Below are 23,909 nucleotides of genomic sequence, written 5' to 3' on the forward strand. Positions count from 1 at the left end.
CAGAGCCATCCCCAGCGCCCAGGCCATCTTTGCTCCAATGGAGCCTTGGCTGCAGGAGGGGAAGAGAGAGACAGAGAGGAAGGCACGGCGGAGGGGTGGAGAAGCAAATGGGCGCCTCTCCTGTGTGCCCTGGCCGGGAATCGAACCCGAGTCCTCCGCATGGTAGGCCGACGCTCTACTGCTGAGCCAACTGGCCAGGGCCATAACAATTATTAATAGAATGCTTGGAGTCTAATTTTGACATCTGTCTGCTAGAGTCTAATACCTAGACTCCAGGACCAGATCTATACTGTTCTTTATAGAACTAGCACAGTTCTCAAGTTTTTCTTGATAAAGAAAAGTAAGGCCCTGGCCGGTTGGCTCAGTGGTAGAGTGTTGGACTGGCGTGCGGGAGTCCCGGGTTCAATTCCCGGCCAGGGCACACAGGAAAAGCACCCATCTGCTTCTCCACCCCTCCCCCTCTCCTTCCTCTCTGTCTCTCTTTTCCCCTCCCACAGCCAGGGATCCACTGGAGCAAAGTTAGCCCGGGCGCTGCAGATGGCTCCATGGCCTCTGCCTCAGGTGCTAGAATGGCTCTGGTTGCAACAGAGCGGCGCCCCAGATGGGCAGAGCATGGCCACGATGGGTGTGGCGGGTGGATCCCAGTCAGGCACATGCGGGAGTCGTCTGACTGTCTCCCCATTTCCAACTTCAGAAAAATACAAAAAAAAAGGAAAAAAAAAAAAAGTCACCTCATAGTAATTCAAAGTTAAGAAATAAAAAAAAATATATATATATATATAAAATCCAAAGTTGTAAATTAACCTAGTACTAAATTTAAGTACTTATTCAATGTATCAAGTGCCTATCTACCTGGAGATTTCTTTAATGTGGGAAAAATAGTTGCAAAAGAAACAGCAAACTATAAGCTCTAAAGCTTATTATAAACAAATTAGAGAAAGCATCAAAGGGAAATATATGCACATTCAGAAAAATGTTTGTCATAGCAATATTACTAATCCTTCAAGTATTACAGCTGCTTTTCTTTGTGTGGACTAAACACTGTTCCATTAAAAATTACAGTGTGGGCCTGACCAGGTGGTGGTGCAGTGGATAGAGCCTCGGACTGGGATGTGGAGGACCCAGGTTCGAGACCCTGAGGTCACCAGCTTGAGCGCGGGCTCATCTGGTTTGAGCACAGCTCACCAGCTTGGACCCAAGGTCACTGGCTTGAGCAAGGGGTTACTCGGTCTGCTGAAGGCTCGCGGTCAAGGCACATATGAGAAAGCAATCAATGAACAACTAAGGTGTTGCAATGTGCAATGAAAAACTAATGATTGATGCTTCTCATCTCTCCGTTCCTGTCTGTCTGTCCCTGTCTATCCCTCTCTCTGACTCTCTCTCTGTCTCTGAAAAAAAAAAATCACAGTGTGGGACTTCAAAGGGAAGACTACTGTACCTACAGAACAGAGCGGGAACCACAGGAAGGTGTTGTGCTGGGAGTGCAGAAATGGGCATTGAGGAATTTCAGTTTTAATATGAAGTATATATCAGATATTATTTTCAAAATATTAAATTTTGGGGTGTGATAATGGGACTGTCGTAATTTATAAGACTCTTAGGCTGCTGAAGTACTTACAAGTTAAATGGACCACTTTCAGAAATTTCAGAAAAAACAAAGAGAAAAGGAAAGTAAATGTACAAAATGTTAACAACAGGTCAATCTAGGTAAAGGTTATATATGGGTATTTGTTATACTACTCTCACCTCTTCTGTTGACCTGAAATATTTTAAACAAAAATCAAGAATGCACCCTTGTGTGTGTGTGTGTGTGTATGTATATATACACACACACACACACACACATATATATATATATATATATCAAACATGCAAAAGAATATTCACCAGCAGCATTATTGAAAAGAACCCAAAGTGGAAACAATCCAAATACACACCAACAGTAAATTTGACAAGTAAATGGTAAAAAATAAATGGATAAGTAAATTATAATAAATTCCTATAACAGAATACTATACAGCAATAAAAATAAACCAAACTACTGGTAACACACGTCATGGGTAAAATTTGCAAATAATGTGGAGCAATAAAGCTATATACAAATAAGATGAACAAATATTTATTGAAGAAAAATTTCAGACAAGACTCAGATAAGATCAGGGCTGTCACATATCTTCATTTAACAAAAGTTTTATTCAGACAGTACAAGTCAGATTAAAATGAAAATGTATAAATTATTTAGAACAAATTCCTTTTAAGTACCCTCAAGCAAATTTATAAAAACTACTCACATACTATTGATCTGTTCCTCTAATTAATCATAACGCACTATGTATTTGTCAACCTTTTTTTTTTTTTTAAGTGAAAGGCAGGGAGACAAAAAGATTCCCACATGTGCCTTCACCAGGCAAGCCCTCTACAGAGCGATGCTTTGCCCATCTGGGAGCACTGCTCTGTTGCTCGGCCCCTGAGTTATTTTAATGCCTCAGGAGAGACCATGGAGCTATTCTCAGTGCCTAGGGCCAACTTGCTCAAACCTTTCGAGCCATGTCTGAGGGAAGAGTGTAAGGACCAAGAGAAGATCAGAAAATAAGCAGGGCACTAATGGAACAGGGAACTTAAGGGTTACAGGCAGGTCCTGCTCCTGTTCTGTTAGGAATAACATGCCCAAGGTCGTTCAAGAAGCAGAGACAGATAGGGACTCTGGGAGGCTGAGAGAGAGAAGAAAAAAAAAAAAAGAAAAAGAGACAAACGTTTGCATTCTATTGGTTAAAAGACCCTTATCAGAAGTTTAGGTTTGGAATTCGCCAATGAGCTAGACCCCAGCCCCTGTTGCTATGCTATGTGCAGCCCCCTTAGCAAATAGGTTACCGCCACATCTGCTTCTGTATTAGGCTTGCTTGCTTAGCTTATAAAAAGATTTAGCTGTGAGCGCTAGGTGCGATTCCTATCTGCAGCTCCTTGTGAGCACGGTGTCTCTGGACACCTCGGGAATTTGCCCCTGCGCAGGTAAAACTGGGCAATAAAGTTACATCTATACTCCTGAAAGTCTCCGACGTTTGTTCTTGTACCCGGTGGATGCTACAAAGAGAAGTGAGAAGGGGTAAGGGTGGAAAAGCAGATGAGCACCCACGCTGTACCACTGAGCAAACCGGCCAGGGCCTGTCAACATTTTTAAAGACCTAGTTTGATTTCAAACTGTGTTTGGTATTTAAAAACCCACAATATAAAGACTTTTCTTCATCAAATAAGGTTTCAAACAACTTTAATTTTAAAATGTAACCTAAATTCAGATTTATAACTGGAGATTATTTTTAAAAGAGACATAAAATACTTACATTAACTTTGAAAGCTTGTACAGTGTTGTCTAGAAGAAGAATGTTACAAACCACCTCTGTGTGCTGTCTGTCTCGGGCCAACTCTGATGCTCGTACATTGTAGGTTCTGCCAGCAGGCAATCGGAAACGTGAGGTCATTACTGTCCACAAAAGGTCTAAGCTGGAAAAAAAATCACTAAATAAAAGAATAGTTCAAGATACAAAGTAGTTTAAAACACAGATTTACTATGTTTTTTTCAACTAGCACTTAGGTAAAAAGCAGTTATAAATTTATTTTAGTGAGAGAACTCCAAGGTCGTCGGATTGAGCATGGACTCATCCAGCATGAGGGCTCACCAGCTTGAGCGCAAGGTCGCCGGCTTGAGCCCAAAAGGTCACTGGCTTGAAGCCAAGCAGTTACAAATTTTGAAATAGTCAGATAAGAATTACAGGTATAAAAAAAGATATGATATATATATAATTTGTTATCTAAACTAAAATGACAAACCACCTGGAAGAAGAGCTTTATTTTTAACTGTTCCATTGAGAAAAGAGACAAATTGTTCAGGGAATCATATTCCAATTCAAAATATGTAAATTTAGGCGTAGCCAAAAAAGGGAAGCAGAGTATGCTAACTCAGGAAGTTGAACATTACTTGTTAATGCAAATAGTAAAAAAACTGTAAAGTGGCAGCAGGAGGAAAGATTATTTAACTTTGAAGGGCTTATCCCTTTATTAAGCTTAAGATTTGGGATAAATATGGGAGTTCGTTCATTTTAAACACAACAATACCCTTCATTTTAACTATCCTCAAATTCAAACTAATTCTAATAGAATTGTTCTTATTAGTCTTAAGAAAAACAAAAACACAAGCTAGATTTTTGCTTCTCAATTTGTAACCTAAAAGGGAAAAAGCATATTGCCTATAGAAGAACAGATATATTAATTACATTGCTATCAGCAACATTTAATGCTAAATGACAACAAAGATGTAGCTTCAAAGTCTGAAAGAAAAATTATTTGAAACACAGAACTATATATCCCCAAATTAGAATTCATGTTGTGGACCCTGAGAAAGAAGACACCTACTAAGAAAGGCTCCTGGTAGCTAATTGGGCTCAAATGTAAAAAACATAAAACAATATAAAAAACAGAGCCTAGCAGCCATTTTTACAAAGGGCCTTTCATACCAACTACACTTCAGGGAGCAGCCTGTGCTGAACTACCTGCTTGCACTGTGTTACTGACATCTGAGGCCACACTTACAAAAGGACTTCCTCAAGTCCTATTTTCAACTAACAGAACTAAGGCTTTCCCCATTTGACTGAAGTTGCACAGCTCCAATCAAGCAAAGCAGCTCTATACTGACCAAACAGGAATGTCTTATGGACCAATCAAACTGTGAGGACTCAGAGTCATTTGCATGAGGACAGACCAATCAGGGGCAGGGACTTCTGTCTATATAAGCTAGCTCCCCTCTGGTTCTGGAAGCACACTGTCTCTTTCTACCTAAGACTGCATTTCCATGGCTGAGCTGAAACATGGAAAATGTCTTGCCAGAGCACAGGTACTGGCCAGAGCAAACTGGCACAGAACAGAGCCAACCAATAAAGCACAAAGCACACCAGCATGGAGCAGAGCTGTCTAGCCAGAAGGGGGTGCCTGTATCACAACTGACCTATTTTGTACTAGTTTCCTTTTTTACCACCCCAAATTGGCGCCAATGACTAAGCTGACAATGTAAAAGAATAGAGCTAAAGACATTTTCAAACATTTAAGGATTCAAAGTTTAAAATCCATAAAACTTGTCTTAAAGAGAATTAGAAAATGAAACAAACACAAGGTCCTGGCCGGTTGGCTCAGTGGTAGAATGTCAGCCCCGTGTGTGGATGTCCCGGGTTCCACTCCGATCAGGGCACACAGGACCTCTCCCTCTCCCCATTTCTCTACTGCAGCCACAGCTGGAATGGTTTGAGCAAAGTTGGCCCCAGGCACTGAGGATGGCTCTGTGGTCTCACCTCAGGAGCTAAAATAGCTTGGCTGCTGAGCAATGGAGCAGCAGCCCAGATGGGCAGAGCATCACCTGGTAGGGGGCTTGCCAGGTGGATCCCAGACGGGGAACATGCAGGAGTCTGTCTCTGCCTCCCCACCTCTCACTTAATAAAAATAAGAAAAAGAAAAACAAAACAAAACACAAGTATACAGAATTTTTAAACATGAATAAGCAATAAGTAAAGGAAAACATTTAAATGAGTATACAAAAAAAGTAATAAGAAACAGCAGTTAAAATCAGTGGTATTTAATAACTGCAGCCGACATCACAGACTCGTCATGTCAAAAGGATTAGAGCTAAAAGGAAAAGTCAATGTTACATAACTATAAAAACTGTATAGAGAAAAACATCTTTAGCATGTTGACAAAGAGTAGGACTAGCCAAGTAAGATTCATCAATTAAAAGTTGGTGATTGGTGGTTTCTTGTTCCACATATAAGGAGCTTGGAAGTCCACACTCCATCCCAGTAAGTAAAAAGCAGATCAGAATGGATAATCAGCAACTTTTCTTGTATTTACATGAGAGTGAGGACACAGGGCAAACAACTGCCTCCAAGACTGGAGAGACAGGCACAAATGATAAGTCACAGCTTACCACAGCAGAGGTGCAAAAGCAGAAGCTGCCACAGAAGCCAGTGCACCAGCAGTAGGAAAACCTGAACTGTAACTGGCGAACTGCTGGAGGCTCAACGTGGACAATTCTGAGAGTTAAAAACTGCAAGGGGACGAGGGGAACATGAGGGTGGGGGGAGATATATTCAGTGGGACACTTGAATCTATGTAAACACAATAAATTAAAATTTTTTAAAAAACTGCAAGGGGACCCAGTTATAACAGGGCTCCCATATTACTGTGAGATTTACATACAGGAGCTCAGATTCACATAGTAAATATAAGAGAAAAACATACTTGGGCTTCCTGCAAGTTGGGTATGAAACCATTATGAAATTACACCAGAGCACTGTGTTCTTAACATGGCCTACCCTCAGAAGAAACTAGTTACTAGAGCCTAACTGACCTGGGGCAAGGAAAATACCCAACTCTAGCTCACTCTAGCCATGCTGTCCCACCTAAGGGGGTGGAGGAGAAACGCTTGTGAAGTTCACAGTCCAGACACTGAGAGCTAATCAGAGGACTAAAGAATGCTTCCCTTACCCCATACCTCACTACTGCATTACAAGGCCCTATTTATAGCAGTTCCTTTTAGCAGGATTATCATGTCTGCCTAAGGATTACCAAAAGGCAGAAAACTTACTGCGAAAAGACAGAGCAAGCATCAGAACCAGACTTGGGAGGGATAATGGAATTAACAGAATAACAAGGAACTTAAAAGAACTATAATTAATATTCTAATAGTACTCTAAGGGTTCTAATGGATAAGGTAGACAGCATGCAAAAACCCATGGGCAGTGTAAGCACAGAGATGGAAACCCTAAGAATAAACCAAAAAGAAATGTTACAGGTCAAAACAACAGATATGAAGAATGACTTTCATAGGCTTATTAATACATGAGACACAATAAATAATCTCTGAGCTAGAGACTATATCAATAGAATTCTCAAAAAATGAAAAGCAAAGAGAACAAAGACTAGAAAAAAACCCAAACAATATCCAAGGAATGTAGGACAACCCCCAATTTTGGGGGGACAATTTCCTCAAATTAATGCTGGACATCAAACCACTGATCCAGGAAGTTCAGAGAACATCAAGAAAAGATACAAAACAAAAGACCCCACACCTACACATATTATTTTTAAAATACAGAAAATCAAAGATTAAAAAAAAGCCAGAGGATAAAAAGCACCTTGCCTATAGAAAACAAATATAATTATATCTGACTTCTTAACCACGTGAGCAAGAGTAGAGTGAAATACTTAAAATGTAGAGGAAAAAACCTACCAACCTAGAATTCTGTAACCTGAAAAACTACTTTTCAAAAGAGAAATGATTTTTCTCAGACAAAAGAAAAAAGGAGAATTTGTAGCCAGTGGACTTGCCTTGTAAGGTATTTTAAAAGTTCTTTAGAAAGAAGGAACATAATACAGGTCAAAACTCACATTAACATAAAGAAAGGAAGAGCATCTAAGAGGAAGTAAGTAAAGGTAAATTTAAAATTTTTATTTTTTATTCTTAACTGATCATACAGATAACAGTACAATAATACTCTCTAGTTGACTGTGTGAATGGCTTAGGAATTTGATGGGCTTTTCTTTCTTGATAAGGTGATAGCTGAAAGGGAATTGTGCAAATGTGATTCAAGTCCCAAATCAGTTAAATGAATCACGAGAGATACCCTTGGTAGGCCAGCAAAGTACTGAATGACCTCAGACACACAGTTGATTGAATGTGGATGAGAACCCCCAAGCTCCCACTCCAGTCAACATGTAGATTGTAACTCTGTAAGATCCAAAACCAAGCTGTACCCATATTCTTGACCCACAGATACAGAGAAAAAATAAATGTGTGTAATTCATTACACAACAGAAAACTAATACATCTTCCACAGTGGTACTACTTAACTACAAACATTCACAAGAGATATAAATAAAATACACCAAGAATGAATCAATATACACAATGATGTATCTCTGTGCAAATTACATTCTTGCTTGCAATGAATCTATACTTCTCCCTCTTCCCAACCCTGCCTTCCCTTCACTAGGGGTGAGTGGTCTAATTAAAGTGACCAAAGACATAAGGAAATATAGGAGTAACAGCAGAGTCAACAACGTAATCTTAACAGTAGGGGAAGCTACAAAAAAAAAAAAAAAGAAAAATGGGTCAATGTTACAAAGGTATCCCAATGTCAAGACAAGATAAAAAAATATCAATGTATTTTTCCCATACTGGTCTTTCCCATGTACTAGCACACTTACCATATTTCCCATGTATAAGACACATCCGTTTCTAAAAAAATTTGGGGTTTAAAAACTGGGTGAGTCCTATACAGTGTTTGTGGATTCTTTTACTTGCATTTCCCACTTTATTGAGCTTGTTTTTGTGCTCATTGTTGATTTTTTTACTAGCATTTCCGCTTTTTCGGACTTGTCTTTGCATTCATTGTTTCACACCTGTTACCAGCATATTACGGTAGGTTACGTTTTGCCACGTTCTGCCCAAAAATGGTTCAGAAAAGATTTTCATACAGTGCTGAATTCAAGTTAAAAGTGATCCAGTTTGCAAAAGTGAATGGAAATCATACTGCTGAACGTAAGTTTAGGCCTCCTCAAACTGAGAATTCAATCTGAGACTATGGGAAGAAGAAAACACCAGGGCAGAAGAAGGCCATGAGAGGCAGGTCAGCAAAATGGCCTGATTTAGAGAGGGAATTGAAGATATGGATGAAGAGCAAAGAGCAATTGGAATTCCTGTGTCCGCAAAGATGGTTCAGCATCAGGCAAGAAGAATTGCTGATGAAGCCTGACCTGTGGTGGCGCAGTGGATAAAGCGTCAACCTGGAAACGCTGAGGTCGCCGGTTCAAAACCCTGGGCTTGCCTGGTCAAGGCACATATGGGAGTTGATGCTTCCTGCTCCTCCCCCTTCTCTCTCTCTCTCTCTCTCTCTCTCTCCTCTCTATAATGAATAAATAAAATCTTAAAAAAAAAAGAAATTAAATCTTAAAAAAAAAAAAAAGAAGAATTGCTGATGAAAAAGAAGATACTGATTTCAAAGGAGGACACAACTGGTGCTTCAGGTTCATGAAACAGAATGGACTAAGAATGTGTACATGCACCAGACTGGCCCAAAAGATGCCTGAAAGCTATGAACAGAAGGTCCTTGAATTTCATCATTTTGTCCTTCAATGTCAGAAGACACATCAGTTTGAGCTGGGACAGACTGCAAATATGGACAAAGTCCCCCTTCAATTTCATGTCCCAAGTAACAGAACTGTTGATAAGAAGGGAGAGAAAACTGTAACTGTGAAGACAAGAGGACATGAAAAGAGCCATTATACAGTTCTAGCTTGTTGTGTTGACGGAACCAATCTGCCTCCTATGCTGATTTTCAAACGCAAAACAATGCCAAAAGAAGGCACTCCTCAAGGAGTGATTGTCCACGTTCATGACAAGGGTTGGATGGGTCAGAATGGGATGAAGATCTGGTTTGAGAAAGTTTGGAGAAGACCAGGTGCGCTCTTACACAAACCTGCCATATTGGTGCTTGATCAGTTCAGGGCACATATAACAAAAAACACAAAGAAGACTGCTGCAGAGCAAAAAATAAAACTTGCCATCATTCCTGGAGGCTTGACATCCCAGTTCCAACTGCTTGATGTCAGCATTAACAAACCCTTCAAAGCTGCCATGAGAGACAAATGGAAGCATGTGGATGAAGTCTTCTGGGGCCAATTTGATACCAGCAGGAAGAGTTAAGAAACCAACTATAGGAGAAGTTTGTACCTGGGTAAAAAAACCCTGGGATAATATCAAGATTGAGATCACTGTCAGGTCATGTAAGAAGTGTGGCATTTCAAATGCCATAGATGGAACTGAGGACAAGGCAATATATGAAGATAGTGATTCGTCATCAGACACAGATGAGGACAAGCTAAAGGATGTGAGTTTTGACAGTAATGAGGAGTTGTATGAATTTTATGATGAATAAAACTTGAGTTCAATAACTTTATGTAATACATTTTTCCCCCAAATTTCGGGCCCCAAAATAAAGGTGTGTCTTATACCTGGGAGCATCTTATACATGGGGAAATACGGTACTTTTAATATTTGCACATACACTGAAAGACTGCAAAACTAAAGTATAATTGAACTGTCTAATCACCTCTTGAGATTTCCCCCCAAACTAACCATGTTTAATTAATTAGCAAGATACCAAATATATTCACCCTTCCCGCCACATTTACTTTCAATTCACAAAGCAATAATTCTGCTTTGAGATAATTTTACTACTTGAAAATTCTAATGCTGTGAGAGAATATATTAAATTTTCATGATGATTCAGAAAAAGAAAGGAATCAAGTAAAAATCTCCATCACATATTTTTCCATCTGAAAGGTGTTTCAGTAAAATATATATACAACTGTTGTCAGTGGAAAAGACCTCATCTCCTTTAATAAAAGAACATGAATTATGATCTATAAAAATATTCATTCCTTTAAATATATTCAGTGTACTAATAAAAGCTTAAATATTCTGACAGTTCTACAATTATGATAAATCGTTCTTATCTACTGATATAAAAAAGTTATACATAATATGTTAAATAAAAAGAGCTGAACATAAATGATGATATTCAATTTATAAAACTTATGGACAGAGATATAAAGGCAATTCAGTACAGAAAGGGTAGTCATTTCAACAGAATCATATATAAAAAATGGGAACTTCGATCCACACCTTGCACTGCATGCAAAAATTAACTCAAGATGGACCACAGATCTATGTAAAACCTAAAACAATAAAGCCTCTTAAAGAAAACATAAGGGAAATTATGTTTTATTAGGCAAATATTTCATAGAAATATCACCATGAACTCTATCCTTAAAATAATAAATTGATATGTTGGACTTCACCGAAATGAAAACATCTGCTCTTCAAAAGACACTGTTAAAAGAATGGCCCTGGCCGGTTGGCTCAGTGGTAGAGCATCGGCCTGCCGTGTGGAAGTCCTGGGCTCGATCCCCAGCCAAGGCACCCATCTGCTTCTCCACCCTCCCCCAAGTCCTGGGCTCGATCCCCAGCCAAGGCACCCATCTGCTTCTCCACCCTCCCCCTCTCCTTCCTCTCTGTCTCTTCCCCTCCTGCAGCCAAGGCTCCACTGGAGCAAAGTTGGCCCGGGCACTGAGGATGGCTCTGTGGCCTCTGCCTCAGCCACTAGAATGGTTCTGGTTGCAACAGAGCAACACCCCAGATGGGCAGAGCATTGCCCCCTGGTGGGCATGCCGGGTGGATTCCAGTCGGGCGCATGCGGCCATCTGTCTCTCTACCTCCCAACTTCTTACCTTAGAAAAATAAAAAATTTTAAAAAAAGAACACTGTTAAAAGAATAAAAGCACTAGCCTGGCCCTGGCCTGTTGGCTCAGTGGATGGAGCGCTGGCCTGGCATATGGACATCCTGGGTTCGATCCCAGGCAAGGCACATCTGAGAAGCAACCATTTGTTTCTCTTTCCCCCCTCCTCTTCTCCCTTTGCAGCCAGTGGCACGATTGGTTTGAGTGTCGGCCCTGGGCACTAAGGATAGCTCAGTTGGTCCAAGTATAGGCCTCAGGTGTTGAGGATAGCTCTCAGTTGATTCTAACATTGGCCCTAGGTGGGGGCTACCAGGTGGATCCTTGTCAGGGTGCATGCAAGAGTCTATCTTGACTCCTCTCGCTTGAAAAAAAAAAGGGCCCTGGCCGGCTGGCTCAGCAGTAGAGCACTGGCCTGGTGTGTGGAAGTCCCGGGTTCAAGTCCCAGTCAGGGCACACAGAAGCATCCATCTGCTTCTCCACCCTTCCCCCTCTCCTTCCTCTTTATCTCTCTCTTTCCCTCCCACAGCCAAGGCTCCATTGGAGCAAAGTTGGCCCGGGCACTGAGGACAGCACTGTGGCTTCTGCCTCAGGCACTAGAATGGCTCCAGCCACAATGGAGCAACAGTCCAGATGGGCAGAGCACCGCCCCTTGGTGGGCATGCCAGGTGGATCCCGGTGGGGTGCATGAGGGAGTCTGTGTCCCGCTTCTAACTTCAGAAAAATAAAAAATAAAAAAAAGCACTAGTCACATAATGAGAGCACATATGTGATAAAGAACTCGTATTCAGAATATAAAAACTCTCAAAACTCAATAATAAGCAGAAAAAATTCAATTGAAATACAGGCAAAAGCTCTGGTCAGGTAGCTCAGTTGGTTAGACCGTCATTCTGATATGTCAAAGTTGCAGGTTTGATCCCTGGTCAGGACACACAGAAGAATAAACCAATGAATTGTATAAATAAGAACAACAAATCAATGTTTCTCTTTCTCTTTTTCACTCTCCCCCTTCCTCTTTCTCTCTAATCAATTTTTTAAAAATTCACACAAGCAAAAGATTTAAACAGATTCTTCCCCAAAGAAGATATACAAATGGCAGATAACACATACCAAAAAAAATTAAAAAGCTCAGTATCATTAGACGTAAGGTATATGAAAATTAAAACTATAATATAGTATGATTATATACTTATCATAACAGCTAAAATAAAAAATAGTGACAATACCAATGTTGTAAGGACCAGATAAAAATGAAGCTCTCATTTCTAGGTAACAAATGCATATGTCTAACTTGTATGTAAATGTTTATATAACTTTATTTATTATAGTCAAAAACTGAGAACAAAACAAATATCTATTAATAGGTAATAGATTTATTCACATGTGGTACATATTTATTCACCAAGGTATGTTAATAAAATATAATACAAGTAGTTAATGAAGTAGAACTACAGTTATATGCAACAACATGGACAAATTTCAAAATAATTATGCTGAGAGAAAGAAGCTATATCAAAAAGGACAGTACATACTATATGATACTAATTATATAAAATTCTAGAAAATACAAACTAATTTTTGGCGACAAACAGTAGACCCATGGAATAAGAGAAGGACTGTGGTGGTGTGTGGGAAGAAATAACACTAGGACACAAGATAATCTGGGAGAGTAACAAATATGTTCAATACATTGAATGTGGAGGTAGCTTTATGGAGGCATAACTGTCAAAACTTATCAAATACTATACTTAAATATATACAGTTTATTTTACCATTTTATCTCAATAAAATTGCTAAAAGACATATGGCAAAACATAAGTGGCAAAATATATAGAGAACTCGAACATTCGGCTTCATAATCTGCTGGTTATATCACTAGATTTAATTAACTTAACATAATAAATATTGTGGCCATTTTTCTTCATCATGGAATATGCCTGATTTCTTCTACATATGGCAGGTAGTTTGTCCAAGGTTACATAGGCCAAAGTGCGAGAGTGGCAAGTAAATCCAGATCTGGCTAATCTCAAAGGCAATACTATACTTCTACCACAATATAATGAAATAATTTCTACTTTCTTATGCTAAAATTATTCTTATTGATTGTTCTTTTCCAAGTCAACTATGGAAGCATCTAAATTAATTAAAGACATCACTGAAAAAGAATCATCAATCTTTGTGAGTTTTACAAATCTTCAATATGATCCACTGCACTCTTTCCATTCTTTCCTCAATTTTCACCTCAACATACCCATCAGAAAATTTGAAAAGGAAATCACAACCATATGTAATGAGAGTGTTTTATAGTAAGGGCAGAGAGAATAACTCCTTACTCATATGGGTCAGTGACACTAATAGAATATGGATTACAGGTGGACTGAAAATCAATAGCAGAGTTTTGTTGTTCTGTTTTGCATAACCTATTCTTTCTAATATCTCCTGAAGGCTCCTCAAGTCAAGTTCCTAAGTCAATGTCTAAATGGAACCTACTGCAAAAATGAATGGATGGAAATAACTGCTATGAATAGTGAAAGCAACAAAAATAGGGCACTCATTTAGTCAACGATTAAGCTCTTAAAATACAAATATTTCTGTTATTATGCTGCAATCAGATGGAAGTTAGGAAGAAACGGTCTCATTCTTTTCTATTAACAATTTCTGTTATATTACTAAACCTGGTAAGCCATTGATTCACTATAAAATTTAACAGTCTAATTCTGTTATTATGCAGTTCTGATTTACCTTGAGACAGAGACTTCATCTTTCCGAGCCTCAACTTCTTCATTCATAAAATAATAAAACTTTTTGTGACATATAATCTGCATTGTCCTATATAGTAGCCATGCCACATATGATAACTGAACACTTTAAATGTGACTCATGCCTAACATTGTTTTAATTAAATTTATTGGGGTGACTGATTAATTACACTATATAAATTTCAAATGCATGATTCTATACTATAAGACATCATCATAAAACCTCATAAATGTATATTGCATTGTGAGCTGACCACCCAAAGAACTATTCTCCTTCTGTTACCATTACTTGACCCCCTGTACATCCACTTCATCCTCTCCTTACTCCCTACCTCCCTGATAGCCACCATACTTTTGTCCATATATATGAGTATGTTTTTAACAAATTTTTAAAATTTTATATATTGATTTTAGAGAAGGGAGGGAAGAGAGAGAGAGAGAAACACCTCTGTTCTGGTATGTGCCCTGACCCGGGATCAAACTTACAACCTTTACTTATTGTGAGGATGCTATAACCAACAGAGCTATTCAGCCAAGGCCAATTTTTTTTTGATCAAGTTAAATTTAAATGGCCACATTTGGCTAGTGGTTGACCTGTTGGGCAGTGCAGGACTCCATGATCTCTAAATTCCCATCTACTTCTAAATTTCAATCATTTCTAACATTTAAAAAACTTTCTCCCGTTATAGAAAAAACAAACTATAAATCAAATAGAGATAACATAACCATACCAGAAAAAAATGATCCTGGTAACAGTTGAACGCAGTCTCCTTAAGTAAGGTTGACAAACGGTTTCTGTAAAGAGCCACACAAAAAGTATTTAGGTGTTACAGGTCATACGATCTCTGTCACAACTACTCAATTCTACCTTTGTAGCACAAAAGCAGCCATAAACAGTATGTAAATAAATGAGCAGGGCTGTATTCCAAAAACCTATGGATACTGAAGTTGAAATTACATATAATTTTGTTATAAAATGTTTTTTAAACATTAAAAATGTAAAAACTAATCTTAGTTCAAGGGCCATACAAAAACAGCCATCAGTTCAGATTTGACCAGAAGACCACAGTTTCCTGACACCTGCTCATGACTATATAACTATAGCAGTATTTATTCTCACAATAAATCCAAGGAGCCTGGCCTGTGGTGATGCAATGGATAGAGCGTTGACCTGGAACACTAAGATAAACTGGTGGTAGTGAAAATCAGTTCATGTCAACAATACCATATCTGAAACCTCTGGTTTCAAAACACTTTCGGAAGTGTTGTGAATTTCAGAATAGTTGGATTATGGAGAAGTGATGTAATATTCTTGGCTGGATATAGGGTAACTCCCTGTATTAACCACATTGCTAATTTTAAATTTCTTACAGAACCTTAAGGATGTTCACTGTAAGTGTAATAAGTTAAATACTAAACATCTTCCCATCGATCTAGGTCAAGTATGGCTAGCAAATTACAAAAACTTTTGTTTTTCAGGATCTTGGGTATCTCTGAATTGCATGTAAGGAATTGCTGACCTATACAATTCTTTTGTAAACAATTATGCTAACACAAGTCAAAATCATAAAATAGCCAGATGCAAGATGGGTCACAATATCAGAATTACCTGGTGAACTTTTTCAACTCACAAAACCCTTCCCAATGAAGACTCCCTGTTTCCCTAGTAGTTTCTATAATAAGTCACTACAACTCATAACAGTATGTACTGGGCTGGAAAAGGTACAATAAGTTGTAAATAAAAATAAACCAAGTACAGAGATTTTTAAATTTCAGTGTAAATAAAGCAATATGGGAATCATTGCCAAGTCTGTAAAAAAATATTTTACTTCCATGAGATAAGAAATAGCCAAAAAATAAATAGACAAGAACATCAACATCATTTTAAAATCTGTTATTTCCCAAATAATTTTAATCTTCTTAGAAAATTAATTCATTTTATTCACTCAAAGTAGAGTCAATATTAATTAGTACATATTATGTGCAAAGCACTGTGCATACCAGGGAACACTGGCAGTGAGGTTTGAGAGGTAGAGAGAGCCCGAGCATGAGTTGACTTTATCTTAACATGTAGATGGAGCAGCAATAAAAATTCTGAGCAGAGGTGTAATGTGATCAGAATGTACTTTAGGACACTATTATAAAAGTCCAGACGAGACATAATGAGCTATGTTTAAAATTATCCCTCGAAATTTCAGAAGTTTTGCCCAAGCTTCATATTGCCAAACTGAAGCTCAAGTTGTGAAAGGTAACAAAAAGGAAAATTAGGGGAGAAAGGGAAACTCAATAGTGATGATAGGAGGCAATCTGGACAAGCAAGCAGAAAGTGGGATCCACAGCTTACAGTGATAACCCTAGGCAATAGGCAGTGATCCAGGCAAGCAGGTGGTATCCCATCAATCAGGCAAAACACAATAGCAGAACATGTCTAATTTTATGGTTCCTAATGAAAGGCTTATAGCAGATAGCAGAGAGCTCCAGTTCTGAGACTGGAGTTTAGGAGTTCAAAAATAGGAGACAGAAAATAGGACAGTAGCAGAAAAGATAGATTCTGCACTCAAATCAACCTACTTTCAAAACCTAAATCTGCAATGTTCTAGCTGTGAAAGTCAGGACAATTCAGCTTTTTGAGCCTCAACTTCTTCATCTATAAAAAGGGAATAACACTAAGCACTCGACAGGGTTGCTAGAAGAATTAAATGAGATGTTATACTTTAAAACATCCAGTAAGTTCAACAAATATCAGTTCCATCTCTTTCTCTTTTTCTTCCATTTTTCATCTAAGTTAATGAAAGAGGGAAGTATTTTGTTTGACCACAAAGTCTGAAAGGCTTATCCGACTAGTCATGAGAGGACCTTAGGTGAACCAAAACAGGTCATTAGTGCAAAATACCTTATGAAAGGACTAGTGCATGAAGAAAGGAAAATAAATGAGTCACACAAGTAAAAGCGCCTAAAAAAGTTAAAGTTTAAATAATTAGAATTGGCCCAATATTATATCCTCAAAACAGAACATGTCACTATATTTTTTAAAAAAGAGAAAAAAGGGAAAGCTCTTTACATAACTAAGTCAAAAGATCTCCAAGGTATATTTTAAATGATAAAGTTATTACACTAAATATTAGTATGTTACAGTCTACATAAAAGGTAGAGGAGAAAAACAGTAATCTATACTTGTATTTTGTTTCTATTTGCATAAACACTGGCAAAATATACAAAAAAAATAAAATTGGTTACCTATAGAGAGAAGAGAGGGACAGAGTAGTATTGAGACTTCTCAAAATATACCTTTGTATATTACTTTGAAATCTGAACTAAATCCCATATTACCAATTAAAATAGGAAATAAAATGTAAATAATTTAAAAAGTACTTGAGAAACCTGAGTGTTCTAATACAGTCCATTACAATTATTATGTATGACTTATCTGTACATATTTTAGTTATATATCAACACACAGTTAACTGATTTATCTGTATACATTTCTAGCTGCATAACAGATTTTAAGTTTCTCCAAAGAAAGAAGTATAATCTCCTTGAGGATAAATACCATATACCACTCATTCTGTAACCCCAAGCACAGTACCTGGCACCTACCTGATGCTCAAAGAATACATTAAATTGCCTAAATGCCTTCCATCTGAAGTCACCTTCAGTTCTGAATGTATTTTTAAATTGTATTGCTGGTGTCTTGCCTATGTACAAGACTATACTTAAAATTCAGGAAGGAGACTTGTATACAGATGATGTGTTATAGTACTGTACACCTAAAACCTATATAATTTTATTAACCAATGTCACCCCAATAAATTCAATTAAAAAATTCAGATTTTTATAACAATGAGAAAAGCTCTTAACAATTGTTTAACAAAAAAGCAAGATATAAATTTAACTATTAATAAAATAAAATTAACAATGAACCCCTGGATTACTCCAGAGATTCACCATAAAGTGGCATTTAAAATGGGTCAGAGAGCTAGCCCAGGTACACACCAAAGTATATTCATTCAGGCCATTTCTTTTACAGTAGGTATTGCTGCCTAGTGTTACGTACCCATCTTTCAAATAACCACTATAGTTTCTTTCTCTTAATTCCCAAAAATGTTAAGGTGTATATAGCTTTAAAACAAAAAAGATCTTTTTCTTGATTCTGTCCCCCCATTCTTCCACAACCCAAAAGACCTTCCTTCTTCCCTTATTACCAAATTTCTTAAGTTTCCTGGTCTACATTCATTGTATGTCTAGTTTCCTCAAGTTAAGTTTCTTACCACGCCCCTAATACTGTAACTCTTCTACTAAGACAATGAATCTCAAACTTTAGCATACTTCAGAGTAGCCATAGCAGCATTTACACAAATCTCCTGTGCACCCACCTCCCTACTCCTCACCCACCCTATAAGTGTGCAATGAAATCTGGGGAATTCATCATTTTAATTAGTATTTCATTTAATTCTGATACAGGTAGCTTGCCTGGATACTCTTGAAAACCAACTAGCTTAGGTAATCGATAACTTTCTAATAGTCAAATTCAAAGCATTTTCATTATCTCTTTCAGCAGCATTTGACATCTTCCTGTAAATCCTTCCTTCATCAGCTTCTACCACACAACCAGACTCTCCTCTCTCACCACCATTCTATCTTCTTCACAGGCTTCTTCACTTCTGAGATCTCTAACCTTTAAATAACAGGGGTTGAGGGCTCTATCAGTGACTCTCTTCCTAACTGGACACAGACTTTATGAGCAGTAATAGTCCCACCCATTACTTTAACTACCACCTATATACAAATCTAAACCCCGCCACTTTGAATTCCAAACTATTTTCAGGTAGTCAGAGACTACACATTGTAAGAGGAAAACCAAACAAAGAAGATGCTTCTGCATCATGCATATCTGAATTCAAAATATTTGCTTTACTATTTACATGGTAACATGCCCGAGGCCAAACACCTTTCTGAATTTCAGCTTTGTTCTCCTTTAAAACTAGAGATAAAATAATATCAAAATAAAAATAAATAAGTTAAGAAATAAAACTGGAGATAACATGTTTTTAACAAATTTTCATTCTATTTAAATGAGAGAAATAAAAAGATTAAATGAGAAGTTCCATTCTCTTCCTAGAATGAACTTGAGAAAGCATCCCTGAGGACCCTGTGTCATAGGCCTCAGAGGTGGCAGACAAGAGACAACTAGTCTGGGGTTGGGAGACAGACACATACAAAAGGTGGGAGCAAATAAGTAAATATACTGAGAATAATAGGAGCCGATTTCTCACTGCTGGAGAAGGTATTTATAAATATAGAAAGGGTAAGACTAGAAAGAACCCTGAAGTGTTAAACTAGAATTGGACATATCAGTGTAAACTTTTAAAATACATATACCTAGCCTGACCAGGCGGTGGTGCAGTAGATAGAGCATCAGACTGGGATGCGGAAGGACCCAGGTTCGAGACCCCAAGGTCGGCAGCTTGAGTGCGGGCTCATCTGGTTTGAGCAAAAAGCTCACCGGCTTGGACCCAAGGTCGCTGGCTCCAGCAAGGGGTTACTCAGTCTGCTGAAGGCCCACGGTCAAGGCACATATGAGAAAGCAATCAATGAACAACTAAGAAGTCGCAACACGCAACGAGAAACTAATAATTGATGCTTCTCATCTCTCTCCGTTCCTGTCTGTCTGTCCCTGTCTATCTCTGCCTCTGTAAAAAAAATAAATAAAAATAATAAAATAAAATAAAATATTCAATACATATACCTAGATATCAGAAGAGGTTTAGATGTGTACCTATATACCTAGCTCTCTCCACCCAAGAAGTAATGACACCCAGCAGAAATGAGCAAACTAGGCATCCAAATCTTCACTTCTAAATACACCTCCACTAAAAGAAATTAAGATTCCTTGAAAAAATGCATGTCTCCAGAGCTGGGACAGGAAAAGTACAAAATAAATCTGGAATATTTTGTTGTGCCAGAAGTAAGGAAATACAGTACTCAAAGCATGAGGAAATGTTAGAAAGACACAGGAGCCATCTAAAAGGGCTCCCACTAGCCAAATCTAGGACAGTTTGAGTGACAAAATAAAATAAAATATGACAATAAAACCCACTGAGTAAGAACAGAAATCCATGAGTACATACTGAGGTAAATAAATGAATGACTGCATGGGGGAAAGAGAAACATCTGTTTTCAGTAGAAAATCAACTAATAAATGCAGATGGAAACCTTCATAGTAGTGATTGATTCAGGCAAAAGATATAGGTGGATCCAAAGACTGGTGGAGAGAGGTTTGTTTGATGAGGAACAGAACACTGGCAGTCTTGGAGGTCATCCCTCAAAAGTTACCATTTTACAAAAGGAAAGATTATGACTTAACAATAGACATGAACTTAACATGGTGCTCAAGGTTAAGTATCACCAGGGTTCAAGGTTAAATAACACTGTATATCTTCTAATAATACTGAAAAAATAGCACATCATTCTATGATATTCTTACCATCAATGCTTTCAGTACTTCAGTAATTCCTATCCACTGGATAGAAAGAAGGTACATCTAACACAGTGGTCCCCAACCGTTTTTGGGTCACAGACCGGTTTAATGTCAGAAAATATTTTCACAGACGGGCCTTTAGGGTGGGACGGATAAATTTATCACGTGACTGAGACAAGCGTCAAGAGTGAGTCTTGGATGTAACAGAGGGAATCTGGTCATTTTTAAAAAATAAAACATCGTTCAGACTTAAATATAAATAAAACGGAAATAATATGTTATTTATTCTTTCTCTGCAGACTGGTACCAAATGGTCCACGGATCGGTACCGGTCTGCGGCCCGGGGGTTGGGGACCACTGATCTAACAGACCAAAAAAATTCAAGGTCATAAAATACAGAGAAATACTGAGGAACTATTTCAAACTGAAGGAGGTGAAAGAGATATTAATATTAAATGCAATGTGTGATCCTGCATTGAATCCTAGACCAAAAAAGAGACACTGTTGGGACAGCTGGAAAATTTTGAATGGCATCTGGGGATCTCAAGATAGTGTTGTATCAATGTTGACTTCCTGATTTGGTGGTTACATAAGAGATAAGGGACTGTCCACGTTTTGGTAAACATATACTAGATCAGTGGTTTTCAACCTTTTTACACTTGGGGACCAGTGAAAATAGGAGAATTATTTCAGGGACCGCTAACACAGAAATCACCCTGAGCATAAGCAAATTCAAGTAAGATCACTCACTGGGTCTATAATCTTCATACAACATCAGAGTGGTTAACTCTTTTGCAGACCAGCATGAAATTTCTGGCAGACTGGAACCAATCAATAGACCAGCAGTTCAAAACAGTTGCATATGATAGCCATCATGTCTGCAACTTGTGCTTGCCCACTCTCATGAGTCCAATGAGGTTCAGAAAAGGTTTAACACAATTAGAAACGGCACATTCCTCCGAAATGGCAGGAAGCAGTGATAAAAATGAGATAATCAGGTAGTTTCAATGAAATCTGAGAATTTAATGAGCTATAGCAGAAAGAGGGGAAGGGTCGAAGATGACATCAAGATTCTGTCGTTGGGAATCTGGAAAGGACGGCCTCACTGAGCCCACTACAGTAAGCCAAGCACAAGATTGCAGGTTCATCTTGTATATACACGTATTACATATGTTATGTAGTACAGTGTTAAAATTTGGTTGAAGTTCATGTGTAGGGACAGGGTTTACAGGAAATCTCTGTACCTTCTCAATTTTGCTGTGAACCTAAAAGTACTTTAAAAAAAAGTAAAGTTATTAAAAATTTTTTCAAGTTGCAATAATAGTTCAAGTATAAATTAACTGGTTGAAGGGAGGGAATTTGGGTGCTCTTTGTGTTGTTCTTGAAACTTTTCTGTAGGTTTAAAATTATTTCAAAATAAATAATTTTTAAAACCCAGTAAGAACTTATGACAACATTGGTGCCTACCAAAATGCCTGGCTTACTATAAGTACTCAGTAAAACTTATCTGGTCTTCTGTTACCAGCTGCCCAAAGAAAAAAATCTTCACATCATCATCAACTCTTTTCCTCTTTCCCCTACATCCAAATGGATTCTCAATTCTAGTGAAACTACCTAATCAATTTCAGTTTTAGTACCACATCCTCATCTTTATTTGCACATTTCTCCAGCTTTTGCCATCTTTCACCAGACCACTGCATGAGCATCCTAACTGGTCATTCTGCTCCAATTTTAATTTCATCTTTGCACCATCCTTATATCCTTGCATCATTATCTTAAAAATCCAGACTTACCTTTGAAAGATTACATATAATCTTGTCATCCCTTTATTTAAATACCTATAATTGTTCTCCAATGTAAACAATGATTTTCCAAGAGGCAGACTAAACATGTGTAGGGCACTAGCAATGCAGGAGCACCAAAAAGATATTACACACACACACACACACCACAATGAAGTAGTAATTACTGAAAGGAGCTGGAGAGAAGAGAGGAACTTGGACTTCACTTCCTTTATTCTTATTTTAGGATCTGGTATTGGCTTTATTTTTTATTACATTATGGAAATGCCCGCGATAAGCAAGTACCATAAACTTTCCAATACTTAGGGCCTCTAAAACAGTGCTTTTCTAACTAACCTGTGGTGATGCAGTAGATAAAGTACTGACCTGGAATGCTGAGGTCGCCAGTTCGAAACCCTGGGCTTGCCTGGCCAAAGCACATATGAGAAGCAACTACAGTACTATGAGTTGATGCTTTCCACTCTACCCCTTCTTTCTCTCTCTAAAATCAATAAATACAATTTTTAAAAAATAATAAAAATAAAACAGTGCTTTTCCAAATCCTTTTCCCAACTTGGAAACAAAGAAATTATTTTAGCACACTTGGGACAAGCCAAGGACACTATTCAAGGTCAAAGAAACCATACTGAGGGTTCCAATATGCCCCAGTCCCATAGACTGACAGGTATCTTCCTCTCCAGCACAGTGGTAAACCACTCATAGCCTACCAGTCGGGAAGCTCTGTTCTAAAGGTCTTAGTATGATCCCCTTCACAGGCCAAGTGAGGAACCTCACATAGTCAACACACATATACAGGCACACAGATTCACATACAAAATCAGACACCAACAGCCACCCATAGACACAGACATATACAAGACAACTTGTCTTTCGCCAAACACACTAGGCATCTTTTCATATTTTTGACTTTTTGTACATGTAGGTCTCTCCACCCAGATCAATTCCAACTCATCCTTCAAGACATGGCTCAAATGCTACTGCTCATTTCCCCCTGATCTTACTACACTTGTCAGTCTGAATAATTGTTTGTTGACATACCCTAGAATTTAAACTCAAGGGCAACAATCAGTTTATTTACCTGTATTCCACCGAGCCCTATAACAGACATTCAAATGTTTAATAAACATATATATGGCCTGGCCTGTGGTGGCGCAGTGGACAAAGTGTCGACCTGGAACACTGAGGTCGCCGGTTCAAAACCCTGGGCTTGCCTGGTCAAGGTGCATATGGGAGGTGATGCTTCCTGCTCCTCCCCCCTTCTCTCTCTCTCTCTCTCTCTCTCTCTCTCTCTGTTTTTCTCTCTTCTCTAAAAATAAATAAAATCTTTAAAAAAATAAAAAAATATAAAAATTAGCAACTTTTTAAAACAGAATTGATGAGCAACAATCTAAACTCATGAGGCAATACAGAAGAAACAATCCCCATTTTACTTATTTATTTTTTTACATTTTCATTAAAGACAGAGTAGTTAACAAAAACTTAAGAAGGATGGTACTCAACTGACTATATCTAAACAATCACATATTAACCCCA

The 23,909-nt window shown here is 38.1% G+C and overlaps 1 protein-coding gene and 1 non-coding gene across 9 annotated transcripts in view; both read right to left on the reverse strand.

Annotated features, from left to right (window-relative positions):
* PTPN4 (protein tyrosine phosphatase non-receptor type 4) overlaps positions 1 to 23,909 on the reverse strand; it is a 218,024-nt gene that overhangs the window by 188,835 nt on the left and 5,280 nt on the right. For 7 of the 8 annotated variants that reach the window (XR_010746663.1, XM_066346563.1, XM_066346560.1 and 4 more), the window contains exon 2: positions 3,339 to 3,498. Coding sequence is in view for 7 of the 8 variants with exons in the window: in XM_066346563.1 (XP_066202660.1) it covers positions 3,339 to 3,476 (138 nt within the window). In the remaining variant the exon portion in view is untranslated. Of the gene's footprint in view, positions 1 to 3,338; positions 3,499 to 14,827; positions 14,892 to 23,909 lie in introns of all 8 variants that reach the window. The other variant, XM_066346559.1, reaches the window with a different exon arrangement.
* Positions 126 to 201, reverse strand: TRNAG-ACC (transfer RNA glycine (anticodon ACC)). The gene has a single exon. It is a non-coding gene; the product is annotated as a tRNA-Gly (tRNA).

Source organism: Saccopteryx leptura, chromosome 7, assembly GCF_036850995.1.
Source record: "Saccopteryx leptura isolate mSacLep1 chromosome 7, mSacLep1_pri_phased_curated, whole genome shotgun sequence".
Lineage (NCBI taxonomy): Eukaryota > Metazoa > Chordata > Mammalia > Chiroptera > Emballonuridae > Saccopteryx > Saccopteryx leptura.